General features: G+C 50.4%; 1 protein-coding gene across 1 annotated transcript in view; it reads left to right on the top strand.

The window, feature by feature from the left end:
- Window positions 1-2345: 2345 nt before the first annotated feature.
- The window catches only part of VSTM4 (V-set and transmembrane domain containing 4), an 89828-nt gene continuing 72590 nt past the window's right edge, over window positions 2346-19583 (top strand). Inside the window, exons 1-2 of the mRNA XM_059899351.1 lie at window positions 2346-2434; window positions 10323-10721. Coding sequence (XP_059755334.1) covers window positions 2380-2434; window positions 10323-10721 — 454 coding nt within the window. The 5' untranslated portion in view covers window positions 2346-2379. The remainder of the gene's footprint in view (window positions 2435-10322; window positions 10722-19583) is intronic.

Below are 19583 nucleotides of genomic sequence, written 5' to 3' on the forward strand. Positions count from 1 at the left end.
GGAATATCTGCTCAATTCTGCAAGGAGAGAACGATATTTAGAAATGATACAATGGTGGACTTCCCTGGCTGTCCAGTGGTTAAGACTTCACCTTCCAATGCAGGGGGTGTGGGTTCAATCCCAGGTCGGGGAGATAAGATCCCACATGCCTTGCGGCCAGAAAAACAAAACATAAAACAGAAGCAATATTGTAACGAATTCAATAAAGACTAAAAAAATGGTCCACATCAAAAAAAAAAAAAAAAAAAAAACCTTAAAAAAAAAGTGATACAATGACCAAAGCAAAAATTGGCTCCTTTAAATGTGACTGACCTGTGTAAAGAGCCCTTTCTACTTTCCACCAATGGGGAATAAATAGCAAGCACAAAGGTTGAGGTGGGAGGTCATGGAGGACACCAAACAGTCCTGCCGCTTCCTTAGCGCCCTGCACATGTGCAGTCATGCTGACATGCCATTTTACATGTGTCACCTTCATCTGGACAATGAGGTTCAGAGAGGTTATGTTGCCCAAGGACCCACAAGTGGTACCCGGGGTGGGATGCCGGTTGACTTTCAGAACCAGCCCTCCTCCTCTGGCATCCTCTCTGCTGTCTCGCCAAGCGCTGTCTTCCATAGTCAGAATCCAAGTTCCCCGTCCAGATACTCTGTGGCCCAAGAGCCCTGGACAGGTCTCCAGTCCTCTTTGAGCCTGAGCTTACTAACCCGTAAAATGGAGCCTGGGACCTCACAGGGATGGGGTGTGAGGCTTAGTTGCTCACACATGCAAAGTGGTTTCCAAGCTCTGGTCTGGAAGTCTCCCAGAAATGTGTGCATTCCTGGGCTGTAGGATCCAGTTGGACATCCGTTCTTGCCCTCACTTCTTGTCCTTGGCATCAGACCCAGCAACCTTGCAGCCAGTTCCCCGCTGGCTCCCCAGTTCCATCACCCACCCGGTGGGGAGGGGTGGAGCTGCTCCCTCCAGGCAGACTGTCTGGACAGTCAGCCCAGTCTCTGCAGGGCCCTGCTCCTTGTGAGCGTCCCCAGCTAGAAGAGCCCTAGGGAGACCCTGGACCCCAGGGAGTACCTGGCATTTGGAGAGATCACAAGGGCTGTACACCCACTGGCCTGGGCTGCAGGGTGGACGTCTCCTCTGGGACGTGCCCTGGGGCTGAGCATCAGTGGGCAGCACCAGCTCTGTCTCCATGCCTTCCCCACCCCCATTCACTGCTTTTAGAGAGAAGGATAGGGTGCCATGTTCTCTTCCTCTTCCAGGGACCCCAGTCCAATTAGGGCCCACCTTTTCTGGAACCCCACAAAGCCCTCCCCTGACAGACACACACAAAACATACCTCATATACACTTACTTTGCTGTAGAGATGCTGCACTAGCACGTCAGGCTCAGGTCCCAAATTTAGAAGCATGGTGAAAAGACCATCGGCTCAGAGTGATCTGGGCTGAACGGCCTTGTCATCACATCCTGGCAAGGATCAGCCCTTTCATCTCTCTGCCTCTGCTTCCTTATCTGTAATAATAAGAGTAAAGATAGGTGACATTCACAGGCCAGGGGCCAGGTGCAGTGCCTTAACTGGAAATGTCTTACTTGATCTTCTTCAACACCCAATGAGGGACATGCCAATTTCCCCATTGTACAGGTGGAGGAAACTGAGGCACATGGAGATTGAAAAGCTGTCCCAGGGTCTCACAGTGTCGGGATTTAGTGACATGGTGCAAAGTATCTAGCCCAGGTCTGTGGGTGAGGGCACCCTAAGGGGCCATCATTGTTTATAGTGTCCACACACTCTGAACTTATCTGTGTGGACCTTCTCAATTTTCCAAGCGTCCCTGTCCCTGATACCCTCCCACCCGCATCCAAATTCAGCTGCTCCTTGGCTCCCAAAGGTCTCTGTGGAGCGACTGCAGGAGGTTCCCTGGGCAGCAGGTTAGCCTTAGGTCAGGGAAGCCCCCGCATTTGGGAGTCGCCCCCCACCCTCTGCCCAACCTCCAAGACACCCTCCCCTTAGCAATAACTGGCCTGTAATGCAAAGTGACCTCCAATGTCATTGCATCTAGTATGTCCTGTGTCTGAGCCATCGCCTCCCAGAACCTCAGTTTTCGCATCTGTGAAATAGGGGTGGTGAAATGAGCCGCCCACAGATCACAGAGAGGATCGCCGGCGGGGGCCCGCGCCTTAGCCCTGCGCCGCTCGGGGCGCCCAGAAGCCCTGGCCCGGCGGGGGCAGGCGGCCCGAGGGGCGGGGGCGGGGGCCGGGGCCGAGCCGGGGGCGGGCGCGGGGCGGGCTGCGCGGCGGCGGGGTCGGTGGGGGGGCGGGTGGGGGTTGGTTGTGGTGGCGGGCGGGCGGCGGCGCTGCTCCCGCGTCACAGCGCCGGGCGCGGCGGGGAGATGCGGCTCCTGGTGCTGGCGGCGGCCGTGCTGCTGGCGCGGGCTCCGGCCCCGGGTAAGCGCGTTGGGACCGGGCGCCTCGGGGACCCCTCGGGTGGGGCGAGGGCGGCCGGCGCCGGGGAGCCCGGGGCTCGGGGCTTGGGCCTGGCCGGGAGGCCCTGCCGCCTCCGGGCTGTCCCCTCCCGGTCCCCGTCGGCGTCCGTGGGCCCGGGTCTGGTTGTCCAGGCGGCGGAGCACAGCGGCGCCTCCCAAGGGTCGGCGATGCTGCGCCCCTTCCTCGCTCCCCGCCCGGCCGGAACCCCAGCGCTCCGCGGAGACCCTCCGCAGCCCGGTTCCATTCCAGAGGCCAGGCCTCCAAGTGGAAGATGCGAGCAGAACCGTGCGAGCCCTAGTTTTGGTTTGTTTTCTGTTTTCTTCCCAACAGGCAGCACCGACAGCTGTTGGCAGGTTAGTGTGGGCAGCAACTTCCCTTTAACTCTCTTCGGAGAGTTCCTCAGAGGACCCGGTCCGAAGGGGCCGGATCTGCGCCGCTGGCGGTTGGGGTCTGAGGACTTGTTCGCGGGCGTTTCATGATGACCAGGCCTGGGGAGATAGGGGATCCGCGGCTGCCTGGAGCCGCGGGCCCTTCACCCGTTTCCAAAGCCCCGTGCTTTAGGGGCAGCCCCTACCCGCATTGCTAGCTTTCATTTGGGGTTTCTGCTCCCACTTCTAATTTGCCGAAGAATTTTCTCTCCTTATTTCTCAAGGCTGAAAGGGCTGTGCTGGCTAGAATAATAGTAATAATAAATATATCGATGGCACTCACATTTCCTGGGTGTCCATTGGGAGCTACAGTTATCTCATATAATCACGACAGTGCCTCAAAGTAATAATGACGAGAGTAAATATATATATCCAAGTGCTTTGCAAACATTAACTCAGTTAAGCTTGCCTCTGAGGGAGGTGCTATTATTATTACCCCCATTTTATAGATGAGGAAACTGAGACCAGGTCCATGAGTTGACTTGCTTTAAGTCACAAGGCTTATACGTGGTGGAGCTGGGATTTGAACGCAGGAGGCCTGGCTAGGCTATGTTGCTGGTGTTTTGTAAGTAAGGGGGCTGATGCGTAGAGTTAAGTAATTTTCCGAGGGTGGCCCAGCTACCAAATGGTGGAGCTGGCATTTGAGCCAGCATAGATCAGAGTTTTAGGGGGAAGGAACTTGCATCACAGTGGGAAGAAATTTACCCATTGTCCCCTGGCTACCAGTGCAGTGGAGTTTTCAGTGAACTTTGGAAAATGTTCCTTTCACACTTGTCACTGTCTTGGCTGACAGTTACTGGAGGTTTGACTGAGATGGTTGGACCATGGCAGCTCTAGTGGCCAGCAGCCAGTGAGATACAGGGGGCACAGGGATCTTTGTCCCCTGTGTTCCACGACCACCTTCTTAATTGCAGGTGCTGTCAGATAGGGTGTCCCCAGAGAGGGGCTTTTTGGGGGTCAAAGACATTCTCATGTTTCCAGGAGACCTCAGGAGCCTAGAGAGCTGGAATTAAAGAACCGTTAGTCCACCCTGGCTGTGCCTAAGGCTGTGTAATGATGACAGCCCCTGCTAGTGCAGCACTCACCGTGTGCCTGTCTCTCTTCTAAATTTTTCACCCACAATCCCTCGTCATGGTCCCCCTCAAGAGAGAGCCTGGCAGAATCACTTTATACATAAGTCTAGACTCTTAACTGGTGCACTTTTCTACCTCTCCATTGTGGGGAGAAGCGGGACCTTAGGGGTTACCTAGTCCCACCTATCATTTTACAGAAAAGCAAAGTGAGGGGCAGATATTCACTAAAAGCTGTGCTGGGGTCCAGATCGGTGAGTGAGTGTTGTCTCTGATGCCAGACGGCCTAGGTGCTAATTCCAGCTCTGCCATGTTCTGTGTGAGCTTGAGTAAGTGGCTTAGCCTCTCTGGGCCTCAGCCCTCTTGTCTGTAAAAATGGGGATCAACATACTATGAGGATAAGTTGAGAAAATACATCTACAGTGCTTAGAACAGTACTTGGTCTAGAGGGCACACCCAGCAAATGTTAGCGTTCATCTTTGGTCAAGGCCATGTGTTTGTCCTGGATGAGAGCTATTTTAAGGTGACCGCCTTAATATGAACACATTACCTACCCTATAGACTGGGTCTCTGCTTGGTGCTTGGTAAATACTGGCTTCTAGTGCCATGGGTTTTTAAGTAATACAATTGTATTTCTTTCAGAGATTTATTTGTCATGAATTCAGACTGTCCTTTTAATAAGAATGAGATTTGCACTGCCGACTGGAACACACAATTTGCATTCAGGGAGCCAGGAGCTCCTGGCTCCCCGAAAGGATGGGGGGCAGTCTGTTCAGGACAGAGAAGAAGTGTGGAGCACAGAGCCACTAGCACATCTCTGGCCAGGTCGGAACAGAGGGGCCCCAGCCTTGCCACCTCTGTGTCCCAGGTGAGGCAGGTGCCTTGTTTTTGTTAGAAGTTCTGTACTCCCCTGCACCTGTAAGTTGCTATTTCTCGCTTCATGATGAGTGTGAGGAAGAGAGAGAGGGATGGAGGGAGAGGGGGAGGTTGAGTACTACATGAGTTGGTTGTGTACCGTTTGGCTACAATGATGTCCTTTTAGGCCATTTTCTGAGCTTTAGTCCTTTTCACAACATTATCCAAATGGGAATAAGAGGATTAGACCCCATAAATCTTATCCGCAGGAACTTGATGTTCACTTACAGGCAGAACCAGCTACATAATTTGTGGGATCCAGTGCAAAATGGAAATGCAGGGCCCCTCATTTAAAAATTGTTAAGCTTTTAAGACAGCAACAGCAGAGATTAAATCAAGTGGGGGCCCTCCAAGCATAGGGCCGTGTGTGACTGCAGATCATACCCACAAGAAGCCCATCCTGCTTACAGGTCACTGTGCATGTCACTTTCTGTTATCCCCACCTGTCACGCCCTCAGGGAGTGCAAATTTTATCGATATTTTCAAGGTGCTTTCTTGTTGGAGCCTTATACCCACCACGCAAGGCATCATCTTCCTATTTTTGAGATGAGGAAACTGAGGCTCTGAGGGCCTCACTCCTAATAGAACCAGGGTTCCAGCCCGGCTTTGTTGGATTCCAACCCCTGGCTCTCTGCCCAGCCCCGCCACACCACTGGGAAGGCTCTGGGCCTTGAGCATCCTAGCGCCCAGCCCACGGTAAGGCGGGCACACCCAGCTACCAAGTCATGGAGCATGTGCTTGTTGAAGGAATATGGTTCTCTGCAGCAGGAATCCCAACCCTCTGTTTTGGGTCAGTCTCTTTCCTGCCCATGTTGTCATATTCCTCCTTTAAGAACTGGTCTTGGGGGCCCTGATTGAGGTGCAAAGGCCCCTCCTGAGGTCAGTCTGCAAACACAGGTGGCTGCCTGGGCGATGGTGTGGTGCACTTCACTGGAGGACACTGATCTTTCCATTTCCAGCCTGCACCATGTTCCTCCTGCCTCAGGGCCTTTGCACAGGTAGAATCGTCTTCCAGGAAGATCATTCTTCACTGCTGCCCTGAATTTATGTCATGAATTCCACCTCAGCCTTCAGCTCACAGTCACCTCTCCAGGGTCTCTTTCCTTCCTGACATGCAGAGATCAGAATCTCACCCTGATTTTTTTTTTTTTTAATAAATTTGTTTATTTTTTGCTGCATTGGGTCTTTGTTGCTGCACACGGGCTTTCTCTAGTTGCAGCCAACAGGGGCTACTCTTCGTTGTGGTGTGCGGGCTTCTCATTGCGGTGGCTTCTCTTGTTGCAGAGTGCGGGCTCTAGGCACGTGGGCTTCAGTAGTTGTGGCACGCAGGCTTCAGTAGTTGTGGCTTGCGGGCTCTAGAGCACAGGCTCAGTAGTTGTGGCACACAGGCTTAGTTGCTCCGTGGCATGTGGGATCTTCCCGGACCAGGGCTCGAACCCGTGTCTCCTGCATTGGCAGGCGGATTCTTAACCACTGCGCCACCAGGGAAGTCTCTCACCCTGATTTTCATAAGTCCTGCACCTTTTCTCTGTAGCATGTGTTGCTGTTTGTAGTCACATTCTCCTGTGTCTTTTTCCTGATGACCAGTGCCTAGCCCACTGGACTCTCAGCTCTGTGAGGTCAGGGATGTGTCTTCTTCTCACAGTGTCTGGCACATGGCAGATCTCAGGAACTACATGTTGAGTGACTAAGTAAACAAAGCATAAGCTGGGGTGTAAGCTGGAGGAAGCGGAGCACTGAATGTGGAGGTGGCCAAGGGATGGGGACGGGGGATCTACCTCCCACCTCATTTCCCTGCAATGCAGGGTCAGAAAGCAAGAAATTAAATTCTCCAGCCTAGAATGACTTTGATGCTTCTCCCTCCTTGGCCAGGAGAGGGGAGACTCTGCCCTGCCCCGGGCTGCTCCCTTACCTTACCTGGAGTCAGAGGGTCTAGTGACACCCCACCTCCCCTGTCTTGTAGTTGGCTTGGCCCATGTTTGCTTGCCTTGCCCCTCTGCCCTGCAAGGTGTGGAGACCCAGAAGGGAAAGGCCTGAAACCCCCCAGCCCCGGCCCCTCACTCTAGTCACCCTGCCTCCACTGCCTGCCTCTTGGCCCCTCTGCAGCCTGATGACTGCCATGGGGCAGAAGCTGTGTGATGCTCTCTCCTAGTATTTAAACATCCAGCTCAGCTAACATTGGCCAAGCACTGGGTCCTTTATCTGCATTTTTCCCCTCCCTCAAGCAATGCCACTTCCCACAGCTGCGTGCCTGAGGGTTGAGTTGTGTTCCCTGGGCTTCAGGTAGTCATTTCCAGTGTCAAGGGGAGGGCGTTAGCTGGGGCACCAGCTTTCTGAGAAAGGTCACTGCAGGCACGGGGATCCACACAACCTGAGAGCCGGTGTCTTCTAGCAAAGCTTAACGCCGCCGAGGAGCCTGTGGGCGTCGTCGTTTCAGTGCCACCCCCATACGCTCTCACTGAATGCGGGTGTAGATATACGGGCTGGTGGTAGGACTAGGCCTGAAGTGAACCTTCCTGAGAGCAAGCTTGTATTGGTTCGCTAGGGCTGCTATCACAAAGTGCCACAGACAGGGGGCTTCGGCAACAGAATTTTGTTTCTCCCAATTCTAGAGGCCAGAAGTCTGAGGTCAAGGTGTCTGCAGGGTTGGTGTCTTCTGAGGTCTCTTTACTTGGCCTATAGATGGCTGTCTTCTCCCTGTGTGTTCACGTGGTCTTTCCTCTGTCTGTGCCTGCGTCCTAATCTCCCCTCGTTATAAGGACACCAGTCATGTTGGATTGGGGTACACCCTATGGGCCTCATTTTAACTTAGTCATCTCTCTAAAGGCTTTCTCTCCAGTACAGTCCCATTCAGAGGTCCTGGGGATTCGGGCTTCAGTATAGGAATTTGCAGGGGACGCCGTTCAGCCCGTAACAAGGGTCTTGCACTTCAGTGGGAGAAATGTGCCTGGGCCATTTGTAAGAGAGTATGGGGCTAACTGAAGGCAGAGAGGCACACTGGTAAAGACAGAACGGAGGGTTCCTCTGGGGAAGGTAGTTAAATCCATTCCCTTTCCTGGGAGCTGCTGACTCGGCCTGAGCTGCAGAAGAGGAAGAGTTACTAGTTTGCCTCTAGGATGGAATCTGGCCTCTCATGGGGACTGGAGCACTTGGCACGTTCTCCTGGTTTCAGTCACTATAAATAATCCCTCCATGCAGCATTAATAGGAGGAGACTAGGGTGTGGGGTCCTGGCTGTGCTCTCATCCCATCCATATTGTTTCAATTTCCTGCCTTCCCCAGCTCTCCTTGCCTCCAGTGGGGAGACCTCGGGGGCGGGCAGAGCGGGACTTCAGTTCTGGAAGCCAGCTGTTCCATCTCTGCTGCTCTCGGCCTGCCGAACCCCCGGGCAGCTAGTGGAGTGGGGTCAGCCTGGTGTTCCCAGCTGTGTGGCCACTCACCAGGGAACTCCTGCTGTGGGACCCGTGTGAACTTCAGCCTGGATCCTGGCATTCGGGGAAAATGCTTTTGGACTAATTTAACATGGTGTGGGCAGGGTGGGGGCCAGGTGGGCGAGGTGCGGGGAGATGGTAAGGGCAGTTCCTCCTCTTTTTGTCCTGCGTGAGTGACTTGTGTGGACAGTGAGATTGTTACTTGGGAGCGTGTGCCTTCCTTGGTTACCTGTTGATCTGCATTCCCCGAGTATCTCCCTGGGCGGCTTTGTCCTTTGTCAGTGTAGACCTAGAAGACCTCGTTCTTGTCCACGAAGAGCTGAGTCCAGCCAAGCATCAACCTTTTTCTTCTGAATTCACTTCCATCTTTTTTTTTTTTTTTTTTTATGGTGACCAAAGACTATCACAGTGCAGTGAGCTGAATAATGACCCCCAAAGATGTCTGCGTCCTGATCCCTGGAACTATGAATGTCACCTTATATGGCAAAAGATGCTTCATGGGTGTGATTAAGTTAAGGATCTTGGAGTATCCTGGAGTGTCCTGGTGGCCTGGCTTTTAAGAGATGAGAAAGAAAATGAAATGAAATTGACCCTCAAGTCATATCTCTCAAGGTGTTTAGTTTATTAAATCAATAGCGGAAACCATACGTAAGGATGAGCTTATTGCCTGGGTTTTTACAATGAAGGATACTTTGTAGGTCACACTCCCCCCCAATAACCACCACCCCAACACACACAGGGCCTCACCTTGTTGACTCACAGCCTCTTCACAGTGGAAGGTCTGAATCTTTGCTCTCTTTTTCATCCTTCCTCCTTGCTTACCTGCAGCACTCACCAGAGTTCAAAGCTTTGGGTGACTCTGCCATCAGGGCCCAAGTCCCTTCATAGGACCAGAAGGTGGTGTTTGGGGGCCATTTGTAATTTGGGATGACCTTGGGGGCACCTGCTCGAGCACTGGAGTGGGCAGGGAATGGTGCTTCCTGGAGTCGTGTGCTGGGCAGCGCAGGGGTGACGATGCGGGACCTGGTGAGAAGACAGCCCAGCTTGGACAGAAGGAAGCTCTGGGCATCCTGCCCCTTTCTGGGCTCTGCCTGCCAGTGGGAGGTTCCCCTGACCGTGAGCTCCGGGGCTGCACCGCCGCACTGCACAGTCCTTGCAGACGCCATGCAGCGCGTCTCCTGGGAGAAGGCCTCTGTGAGGGCGGCTAGGCTGGATGATCTTGGGCGGCCAGGGAGTGGCACTCTCAGAAGTCAGCTTGGGGCAGAATGGTGGCTAGGAGGGGCAGCCCTAACTAAGAAGCCAAAGGACAGGAAGTAGCGGCCTGGGCCTGGCATCCTGGAGCATCTTTTGGGTTGCCGGGAGAGTCTGGCACCCCTCCCTGCTCCTGGGCTCATTCATTCTTTATTCTTGCACTTCAACTGCTTGACCACGGATCCTGGTCCTAAGAGACTTGGAGCAAGAAACTGAGACATCCCTGTCAATCCAGCTCCCTGGTACTAGTTTAACACCCGCCTGACCAGTACTGATAATCTGCCTTGGTTACAGTTGAAATACCTGAGACAGGGAAAGGGGCTACAGCATTTTCCACTCAGGGAGGTGATGGAACTGATGGAAGCAGGCCTTGGGAGGCAGTTGGGGAGGGGGGATTGGATGTGAGCTGGAAATTTTTAAGAGCTTCCCCAAATCCAAATCTTTATATGATATCTCCTGAATTTTAAATGTCAGCAACTAATTAAAGTAAAAACAGTACATCTGGGCCAGGTGGTCCATGGCATCCCGCTTGGCTGGGATCATCTCATAGATGAGACATGGGTGCCCACAGAGGCACACTCCACACCCCAAGGAGGGCTCTTTCGAGAAGGCGGAGTGAGCATAGAGGGGATGGGGGCGGCCCACCTCTCTGGCCATGCAGACCAACCTGGCTCCTGGAGAGAAGATGCCATGTGTGTTCACCTGGGGAAAGGTGGTGACCTTCCTCACTTTCTTCTTTCCTTTTTTCTCTGCAGAGGTCTGTGGGGCCCTCAATGTCACCGTGTCCCCGGGGCCCGTGGTTGACTACCTGGAGGGGGAAAATGCTACTCTTCTCTGCCACGTCTCCCAGAAGAGGCGGAAGGACAGCTTGCTGGCCGTGCGCTGGTTCTTTGCGCGCCCGGACTCCCAGGAGGCCCTGATGGTTAAGATGACCAAGCTCCGGGTGGTGCAGTACTATGGGAATTTCAGCCGCAGCGCCTACCGTCAGAGGCTGCGCCTCCTTGAGGAGCGGCGCGGGGTGCTCTACACCCTCTCCGTCTTGACCCTCCGGCCAGCTGATCAAGGGCATTACGTCTGCAAAGTCCAGGAAATCAGCAAGCATAGGAATAAGTGGACAGCTTGGTCCAACGGCTCCTCGGCGACAGAAATGAGAGGTAAGGGTGCGTCCACTCTCTGGGGAGAGTGGTAGGGTGACAGGTCAGTGGGCCTCCCTCCAGCTGGCCAGGCAGTGGCCTCCAGGACGGCTCTGCTGAGCTAGAGCACATCTTTTTGGCCTCTAAGGGCCAAGCCGTATGAGGCAGGCCATGGGAATGAGGGTAGATCTTTACATGGATGCTGTGGCTGACTTGTATTATAGGCGTGGAAGGCTGAACAGAAAGGGGCAAGTGTCTGGTGGCATCCCAACCCACCCCTGGGCAAAACCTGTTTTGCCAGCTGAGAGATTGGTCTGGCTGTGTTCTTTGCCTCCAGCTCAGGTCTGCACAGCCTTGATCGCTTTGCCTGGCAGGGTGCCGGGCACCTATGGGAGGAGGCCCGCATTGGGAGGTCCTGATGCCTGATGTGAGTTGCCAGGCCTCAGAGCAGGGCAGCCTGAGAGGCTCTGATCCATTGCCCAGAGGAAGTGATCCAAGCCTTCGTCAACAGCTCACTGAGAAATTCATCCGAAAGTGGGCAAGGGACCAGAGGTGGCCCTCCCTTCCTGGAGACAGATAGGAGGCGTGGGCTGCATTCCGGAACATCTTAGCTACCAAGTGCCATATTTGAGGGCTATCATTTTTTGCCACTGATGTTCCATTCAAGAAGACATCTCTCACAATTTTAATAAGACTGGCTACTGTGTACTAAAATTACATCTTTGAGTGCTTGGAACCTGAATTTGGTCTGGTAGAAGATCAAGAGAATCACAGAGTAAAGCTGATGACCCCAAGTGTGAAAAAGAATCTAATTTTGTTGTATACATGTCATATAACATTAAAGGCATTAGTGATGTTGTTGAAGGGATAAAACTCAGTTGTGAATAGGCATTTTTCATATCCTATATGTTAAAGTAAATAATTTACATGGATAGTCCAACTTCATTTGTCTTTGGAGTTTGCTTATTTTAATGTTCTTAAGCATGGAATGATATATCATCTGAAATGTTGTGCACTTTTTCTCCTTAAGCAAATTAATTCAAGAAAACAAATGACTATTAATATAAATATGTATTTTGGCACAGAAAATAGAAAAATACATCGGATGACCACAGGCTAAGGAGGGAATCCACTCTGGATATTACTTGGCTCTGATACATAAGATCTTATATATGCCCTTTTAATTTTTATGTCTGGGTGTATTCCGGAGCCGTGTAGTAAATCTCTCGGCAGTGACAACAGCTCTGCCAGTTAGAATAGATAAAAAGATTTCCTACATTCAAGTGAGCGCCGTCATCAAGTCCGTTATTTCATGTGCGTCTACTTTCAGTGAATGAAGCTGGGTTCCTTCTAGAACATTTATTTGGGTATGTGCTGCAAAAACCTGAGGTGGTTCTTAAGACTTCAGTGGAACTAATCTCTTTTCCCCACTTCTCGGTACTTTGATTTGCTCTTATGAGTGGAAGAGGAAGGGGTGGAGTTACAAGGCGTGTCCAGGGAATTGTGTGTAAACTGCAGCCTGTCACATCCCTGCTGGTCCCTGAGATGCTGGCTCCTGACGAAGTCCAGCTCATTAGCCATGTGCTTGCAGAGTGCTTTACCAGTGTCATGCAAAATGAGAAACTGGAACAGAAATTTAAGAACAGACCAAATAACAATTTCCCCCCATAATTGCAGTGTTACTTGCTTTATTTTACTCTGTGTGTTTTTGAGTTTTCCCCAAACCAGAGTAAGTCCTTGAGCATGTGTGTGTGTGGTGAAAAAAAAAAAAAAAGTAGCAATTATTGGGAAAAAAAAACTATGTTAATAAATGAATTTGTCATGACTTTTTTCCTGAAGACACCTCTGAAAGTATGGGGCTAAAAAAATATTGGCTATATTAATTTGGGACAAAGCATAAGTTGCCATTTTATGTTTTAACTGTGCAAATTATTAAAATATGATGGAGAATTGGGGATTTTGAAGAATGAGGAAGTAGTAAATTAGGGTTTGTCTGGAAACCGCATATGTATGAGATTGTGGGTGGGGAGAGCTCCTGACTTCAGGGTTGTTGGTGCCAAACAATATGATAAATAATGAAGAATGAAAATGTGTGATTCTCTGGGTGACAATGGAGTCACGCTTGGCTTATTTTAGAGAACCTGTCATACCACGTGAACTTAGTGTCATTTTTATCACACAGAGGTAGAAGGAAAGGCAAGGAATGTTACACAGTTTCTTCAATTGCTTATGCCATGTGACCATTTCACTGAGCCAGAAGCCCTGCCTGCAGAGGACATGGATCCAAAAGCCCTAAGTGACACATGGTGTTGGAACCCTCTGGAGCAGTTTCCAGGAGGGTTGATGTTAGATTTGATTTCATTTAATTGTTTTATCAATGTCATTGAAAAGGGGGTACACATCACCTCAGCGAACTTTACAGAAGGTACAAAATTGGGAAGTTCTTAACATCAGCAAGGAGTAAAACATAATGAAAAGGGAATCCAGGGAGGTAAGAAATACAAGCAGGAAATAACAGAATGAGATTCAATTTGGAAAATGGCAGAGTGATACATTTGGGGAAAACAAATCGCAGGCAGTGTTGGAGAGTCAACGGGAGGCTCTCTGTGAAGGGACTTTGGTGATGTCGGTGGTGAATTAGATGCGTGTCTGCAGGGTGATATGGCAGCAGGAACAGACTGTGTTATTTCCGTCCACACACAGTAAGTTGGCCTGGTGTCCCTGAGAAGGAAGTTGGTTGTGTCATGTGTACTGTGCTGGGGAGACACTAATGTGCACTACACCGTCCGTTTGGGGAACCTCATTTTCAGAAAGATAGATTCAATCTAGAGAAGAGTAGCAAACATGATGAGGAAATGAGTGGCAGCCTTCAGAGAGATGATCAGTCCAGCTGAGGAAGCTTTGCTGGGCTCAACGAAGACATTGCATTGGAAAATAATACGGACTACAGAGTTCCGCAGTGCTCGGTAGATGCATTTATCTCTCACTCAGTGGGCATTTATTTTATGGCGCATCTGCTCTGCTGGAAACTTGGGGACACGGGCGGATCTGTTTAGAGGGTGGTAGATACAGAAACAGATACGATGTCATGGAGTCGGGTGCAGTGATAAAGGTGTGCATGGAGCATTGTGCACACGCACAGGAGGGCCCCTGAGGATGAGGCAGGGGGCAGTGCTTGAGTGGACACTGGCTGTTTACGTGGGGCAGGGAGCCAGAGGGGGCTGTGGGTGGAGGGCCCTACAGCCGTGGGTCAGGACTGCTGGAGCCTGAACTGTAAGGTTGGGGCGGCAGTGGGTAACGAGGGGAGGCGGGCAGGGCTGATAGTGGAGGGGCCTGTACTGAATAATAAGGAATTTACACTTGATTTTGTAGGCCAGTATTCTCAACCTTGCCTAATGATAAGAATCTCCAGGGCCATTGTTAACATGGAGATTCCCAAACATCTGCCCTGGAGATTCTAGTCTATTAGGTCTGGGTTGGAATTTGAATATTTAACATCCAGTCTAGATGATTTTATCATCAGGCATTTTGGGGAATCTCTGCTTTAGTCCTTGGAAACCCTGGGAAGCATTTAAAGTCTTTTGACAGTCCCCTCTGTTGGCTGCTTGGGACATGGATTTGGGGGGATCAGACTACAGGGTGAAGAGGCAGAGTCTTTTGTATTTGCCCAGGCTTGAAATGATGCAAAGTTTGGCAGTAGGAATGGAGAGACATTGGAGGTCAAATAAGAAGTTTTTAATAACTGGGTGCAAGTAAGGGAGAAAGCTTTGGGATGATACCCAGGGGCCTAACTCAGTGTGTGCAGAATGGTGCCCACGGCTGACAAAGGGAACATAAGAGATGGAGCTGGCCACAGAGGAATTGAGAGTGAGGTGGCTGGAGGCCGTCCTGCACTGATGTCCAGTAAGTATGCAGAAATGTGGAGCTGAAGCGCCCATCTGATCTGGCCAGTGAGAACTGATTCTGAGTCGGGCAGGTGAAACCATAGGGGTGGGTAAGATCCCCAAGGGGCAGGGGCCAAGGGTGAAGCCCTGGGAAACAACAATATTCGGGGCAGCAGACTTGGTGTTTGGAATGGGCTCCTCTGGGCCAGCCCCCTGGCTGTCTGGAAAAGGCAAAGTGTTTTCAGTAGGAGAGCAGCACTGCAGAGCGAAGATGTAGCAGCTTCTACCCAGGAGTGCAAAAAGTCGATCTGTGGGACATCTAGAGGCGCACAGTGTTCCGGGCAGGAATGAAGTGCATTGCCCTTAATCCTGGCAGCCTGGTGAGCCCTGTGTCCTCCTTTCTGATGACAACCATCTCTAGGTAACAGCTTCTGGCTCATTTATCATGAGCAGGGGAGATGCAGGGGTGGCTCTCGCTGTAGGTGAGATAGGAGGAAGTGGTCCTGCCCTGCCCAAACCCAAGAATATGGGGAGGACAGGTCCTGAGTGCCCTGTCCCTAGCACTGAGCAGGCTGAGCGAGGCTGGAGTTGGTGGAACAGGGAAGTCAGGATGGAAATAAAGGGAGCACGAGCAGGGGTTCGGGGTGATTTCCAACAGGGAGACGAAGCTGCTCAGCGGGGTCTCTCTCTAAGGGGTGCCGTGTTTATGCTTGGGATGTTCAAGGTTTTCTGAGCTGGAGGCTTCATAGATACACTAGTGCAGAGTTTTCCAAATGTTCTTGGTTCCTTTAGGCCAAAAGAAATAACTAACAGCTTTGCTTTTTAAGTAGTTGGGTCCAACAACTTAAAAAAGGATTTCTGTCCTAACACGTCCTGAGAACATAACACATCCCTAGACGTGGAGACAAGCTGTTCTCTTTGGGGTAAATTCCAAGATCACTTTCGAATCGAGTTGAAGCTTGCTGTTTTAGGGGGCCAACATCTCTCCTGTAGGTGCAAAAGCACTTTATTATTTCAGAAGCAGTCCGATAGCTACTTGTGGTCAATTTTTTGGCAAATTGTGATACTTTCTGGAGTTCGCTTTACTCTGTCCCTGTAGACACAGAGGTAGTGTCTGACCCTGCGTTTGTTCTCCGCACTCAGCGCTGACTGGTACTTGCTGTGCCTCAGGCGTGCAGTTTAAATTAAGCCCGCCGTCTTCCCTAAGCTGGTACGGCAGGTCTTGTTGCCTCTCCACACGCCCTTCACCCTGTCTGCCCCTCGTCCCCGTGTTCAGGCACTTGCCCATTGTGTTTTGTGCCCGCTTTCTTTAGTAATCCCTTGACCTCCCTTTGCCGCCTGTGCTCCCCAAGCTTTGGGGGTCTCCCTACCTTTGTGCCTTCTCCATCCTGCTTGATGTCCCTGCGACCCCCATACCTGTCCTCCTCAGGCACTGATGTGGCCTGGTCCCTCCCAGGACACGCAGACCCTGGAGAGTTCTAAGCGCAAGGACGGCCCTGGTGTGGGTGTGGGAATGGGAGGTTGGACCAGTTCCTAAGCCTGGATTTTCTTCAGGAGGGTTTCCGGGATGAAGCCTGAGAGTCCCTGGGGCTCCCGGTCAAGGGCAGGCTGCAGCGTGGTCCTGGGTGCCACATGTCCCTGACAGTTGTTGAGCTTTGACATGGCCAGTTCGGTGCTTTGCTTGAGGGCACCACATGGGCCCTTGGCACCAGGGAGTGTGAGCCCTCTGGGGTTCTCAAGAGTGACATTGTCATTCATTTTAAGCTTCTGGTCTTAGGGGTACAACCGCTTGGATTCCCCATTCCCCAGGCCTCTTACAAAATTATCCTCAATGGCTTTTCAGCCCAGGTCTGCCACCCACTGACTCAGAAGCAGTCTGATATTCTGAGCAGAGTCGAATCTCCATCTTTTCAGATGGAGATGTTTTCATCAATGGTGAAAATGCTAATAATAGAAGCAATTTGCAAGGGCTGTCTCCTGCAATTTAAACAGTATTTCAGTCTAACCCCAAACAACATATTTTAACAAGCCAAATTGTTATTTGACTTCAGATTATATAAGTGAGCTTTAAATGTTAGGAGTGGACAAACCAAATAGAAAAAACTCTGTTTACCCTAAAAAGTATTTGGGGGCAAAGATGAAATTATAATATAATTTCTTATCTATTTAACCCCAAAATATTAGAGGGAATTTAATAATTGGATCTGAAAGTACCACCACAGGGAACCGATATTTCAAGTTTCAGTGGCAGAAATTAAAGAATTCCTTTTTCTCCAGAGACGTGGAACAGATAATTAGGAATGAGATTAACGAAACATTTAGTGCTACTGCTTAATTAAGCAAGCTCACATCATGATGTTTAAAGTGTCAACAGGTCCTATACTCAAAAGGAACAAATTGACAACTGGAGTGTAATTTAAACACCACTTCAAACACTTCTTCATTGTATCTATGCTCCTTGTGACTGCCATGTTCTTGGAAGAATTTAAGAGATTGGAATTTAAGCTCAGCACCATGTATGAAGCCCCAGTTTATGAGCCTTTGGTCCCTGTGCTTTGTCCAAAGAGAGTTATGCATGGGGAGGTTTGATCCCTCCCTCTGGGGTCCCCAGCCTCACAATCTGAAGGAGGAGACATATGTCAATATGGGTATAGGTCAGGTTTGATATTATCAACAAAGCTAATAGAAAGAGAGTATGAAAAGGCCATACAAGAGGGTGAAGCAGGTACGGGGGAGTCAGCGGAAGACAAGGTTACATTCTTTGGGGAATAGGAGAAGGCCACCTGGAGGATGTGGCATTCCGCTGGGACCACAGGGTGAGGAGGGATGTGACGACTATGGGCCGTGTCAGGAGATGAAACAGCTGGAGCAAAGGTATGGATGAAGGAGAAGAGGGATTTGCAAATAACTTAATGGAGTTGGATGCATGTTTGTGATTGGTAAGGGCTGAGGTGGGCAGTGATAAGAGGAAAGGCTGGCATGGTGGCCCTGCCCGGGGACCTGGACTCCAGGGACCCTGCCAGATTCTTCTTAAATGCACCCACATACCTGACACAGTGCATGGTACACAGAAGGGCTCCATAACGAACTTTTTAGATGAAGGACTGAATGAGTGACCCAAACTCTTTGGTATAAAGCCATTTTAATTAATGGCAACAAGGAGTGGAAGGTGGTAGCAAGAGAGTAATATATAGATCTACCCTGGGGTTGTGTCTGGAGAGGGCCTGTTACCAAGCCCTAAGGTTTAATGTTTCCTAACCGCTATGTGGGGACATACACATGGCCTTTGTATTCTGCAGCTGATTCCGTCTCAGAATGTGAAGTTCTTATCTAACTGCCTTGTCACAATGGGAAGTCTGTTAAACATGGTTTTTCGTTTGCTTTTTTGCTTTGTTTTCTAGAATTTGTCTTAGAGTGAATGCAAAGGGAAGAGTGGCTTAAAATAGACAAAGCTGGAGCTTTTCTGTTTCTCATCAGCTGCTCCATCAGTGCAGGTCACTCAGAGGTCCTAGTCACATATATGGCTTTGTCCAGGCCCCAAGAGAGACTGCCTTTGGCCTGAGTCTTGGAGGGGCAAGGGGGAAAGGAAGCAATAGGCAAACTTCTGAAAGCAGAAACAGAGAAGTTCTCTGTGTCTCTCTGGGTTGTAGTTGCCTTTCTTGAGAACACTGACACAGTTATACATAGTGGGGACACAGCTACATTTAGTTTTTCCCTTGGGAAACCATCTGATCATTGAATAAGAAGGGCCAGTGAACTGACTATATTAATTTTTGAATTTGGAGCAGAAGTGTTGACTCCTCTTTATTTTATTTAAGGGTCTTTCCTTGTGCATATTTCATATCCCCAGCCTCTTCTGGTCCTTGGAGATTTTCCTTTCCCATTGATCTGTGCAGAATGCTGCCTGAGGAAACTGAGGTAGGGTGTGTCCGCTCTCCAGCTTTCTACACCTCCTGGGTGCAAATTAGCAAGGTCTACATTGCAAGGTCCAGGGCCTTAAACTTCTGCCCCTCTCCTTTCAACTCAAAAGAGCTTAATCATCTTATGCTTAAGGTTTCTGGGCTTCCTGCTGCCATTCTGTTAGAAACTAAGAACTCAGAGGCCATAAAGTAAATCATGACAGACCCAAAGCATGCAGCTCCAAAGTCAGAGCACTGCAGAGAAGTCAGCCCTGAAGGCCTGGTGAGCTAGTGTGTTCCCCCTGCTTCTGAGACAGGTCTTCCATGGGAAGGAAGGCGCTGGGTAGGCCAGGGTGCCCTGCCCTGGGCTTTCTTCCCAGCCTTCCACAATATAAGTTGGTCCCAGCACCAAGCTTTCTTTGGGAGACCTTGATCCACCAATACAGCATCATATTCATTCCATTCATTTGTGCGCTCAAATTAACTATGACTTGTTATGGGCCAAGAAGGATTCTAGGAAGTGCAAACAGATGCAATTCCAGCCCGCATGGAACTTCCCTTCTGCTGGGGGAGGCGGACGATGAACAGGAGAAAGGAGTAAAGCATAGTGATGCGTTCTAAGGCAATGTGTTCAGCAGGGACAGAGGGTGTGAAATATTAGATAATCATTGGAGGAAGGTCTCTCTGACTCAAATTCTCTCTAGTTTCCAAGTTTGAGTCGGCCACCTGGGGAGACGCATCAGCCCTTATAGACAGTCTGCTCTTTTGAAAATAACTTTCTTGAAAGCTGTGTTCTTCACCTTGTATTCCTCTGCTCTGAGACATGTTATTAAGGGGCCCTTTTGGAGTCCTTTGTAAACAACACTTAATGTGATAGGCTTATTCCTTAGGTTTTGCTGTTACTCTCGTTTTCCCTGGATTAAATTGAAGAGCATTGGTTGAGTTCTGAGTTCTGGACCGCAATCTGGACTGGACGGGAGATTGAGGCCCAGAATCTGGCCCCTCGTGACCTGGATCCCCTCTCCCATGTCTCTTGGGACTTGGTGCCCAATGCTCTCTGTAGTAGCGGTATGTGAGACAGGGCTTCTCCATGTGGGGTC

This window comes from Balaenoptera ricei, chromosome 16 (genome assembly GCF_028023285.1).
Source record: "Balaenoptera ricei isolate mBalRic1 chromosome 16, mBalRic1.hap2, whole genome shotgun sequence".
Lineage (NCBI taxonomy): Eukaryota > Metazoa > Chordata > Mammalia > Artiodactyla > Balaenopteridae > Balaenoptera > Balaenoptera ricei.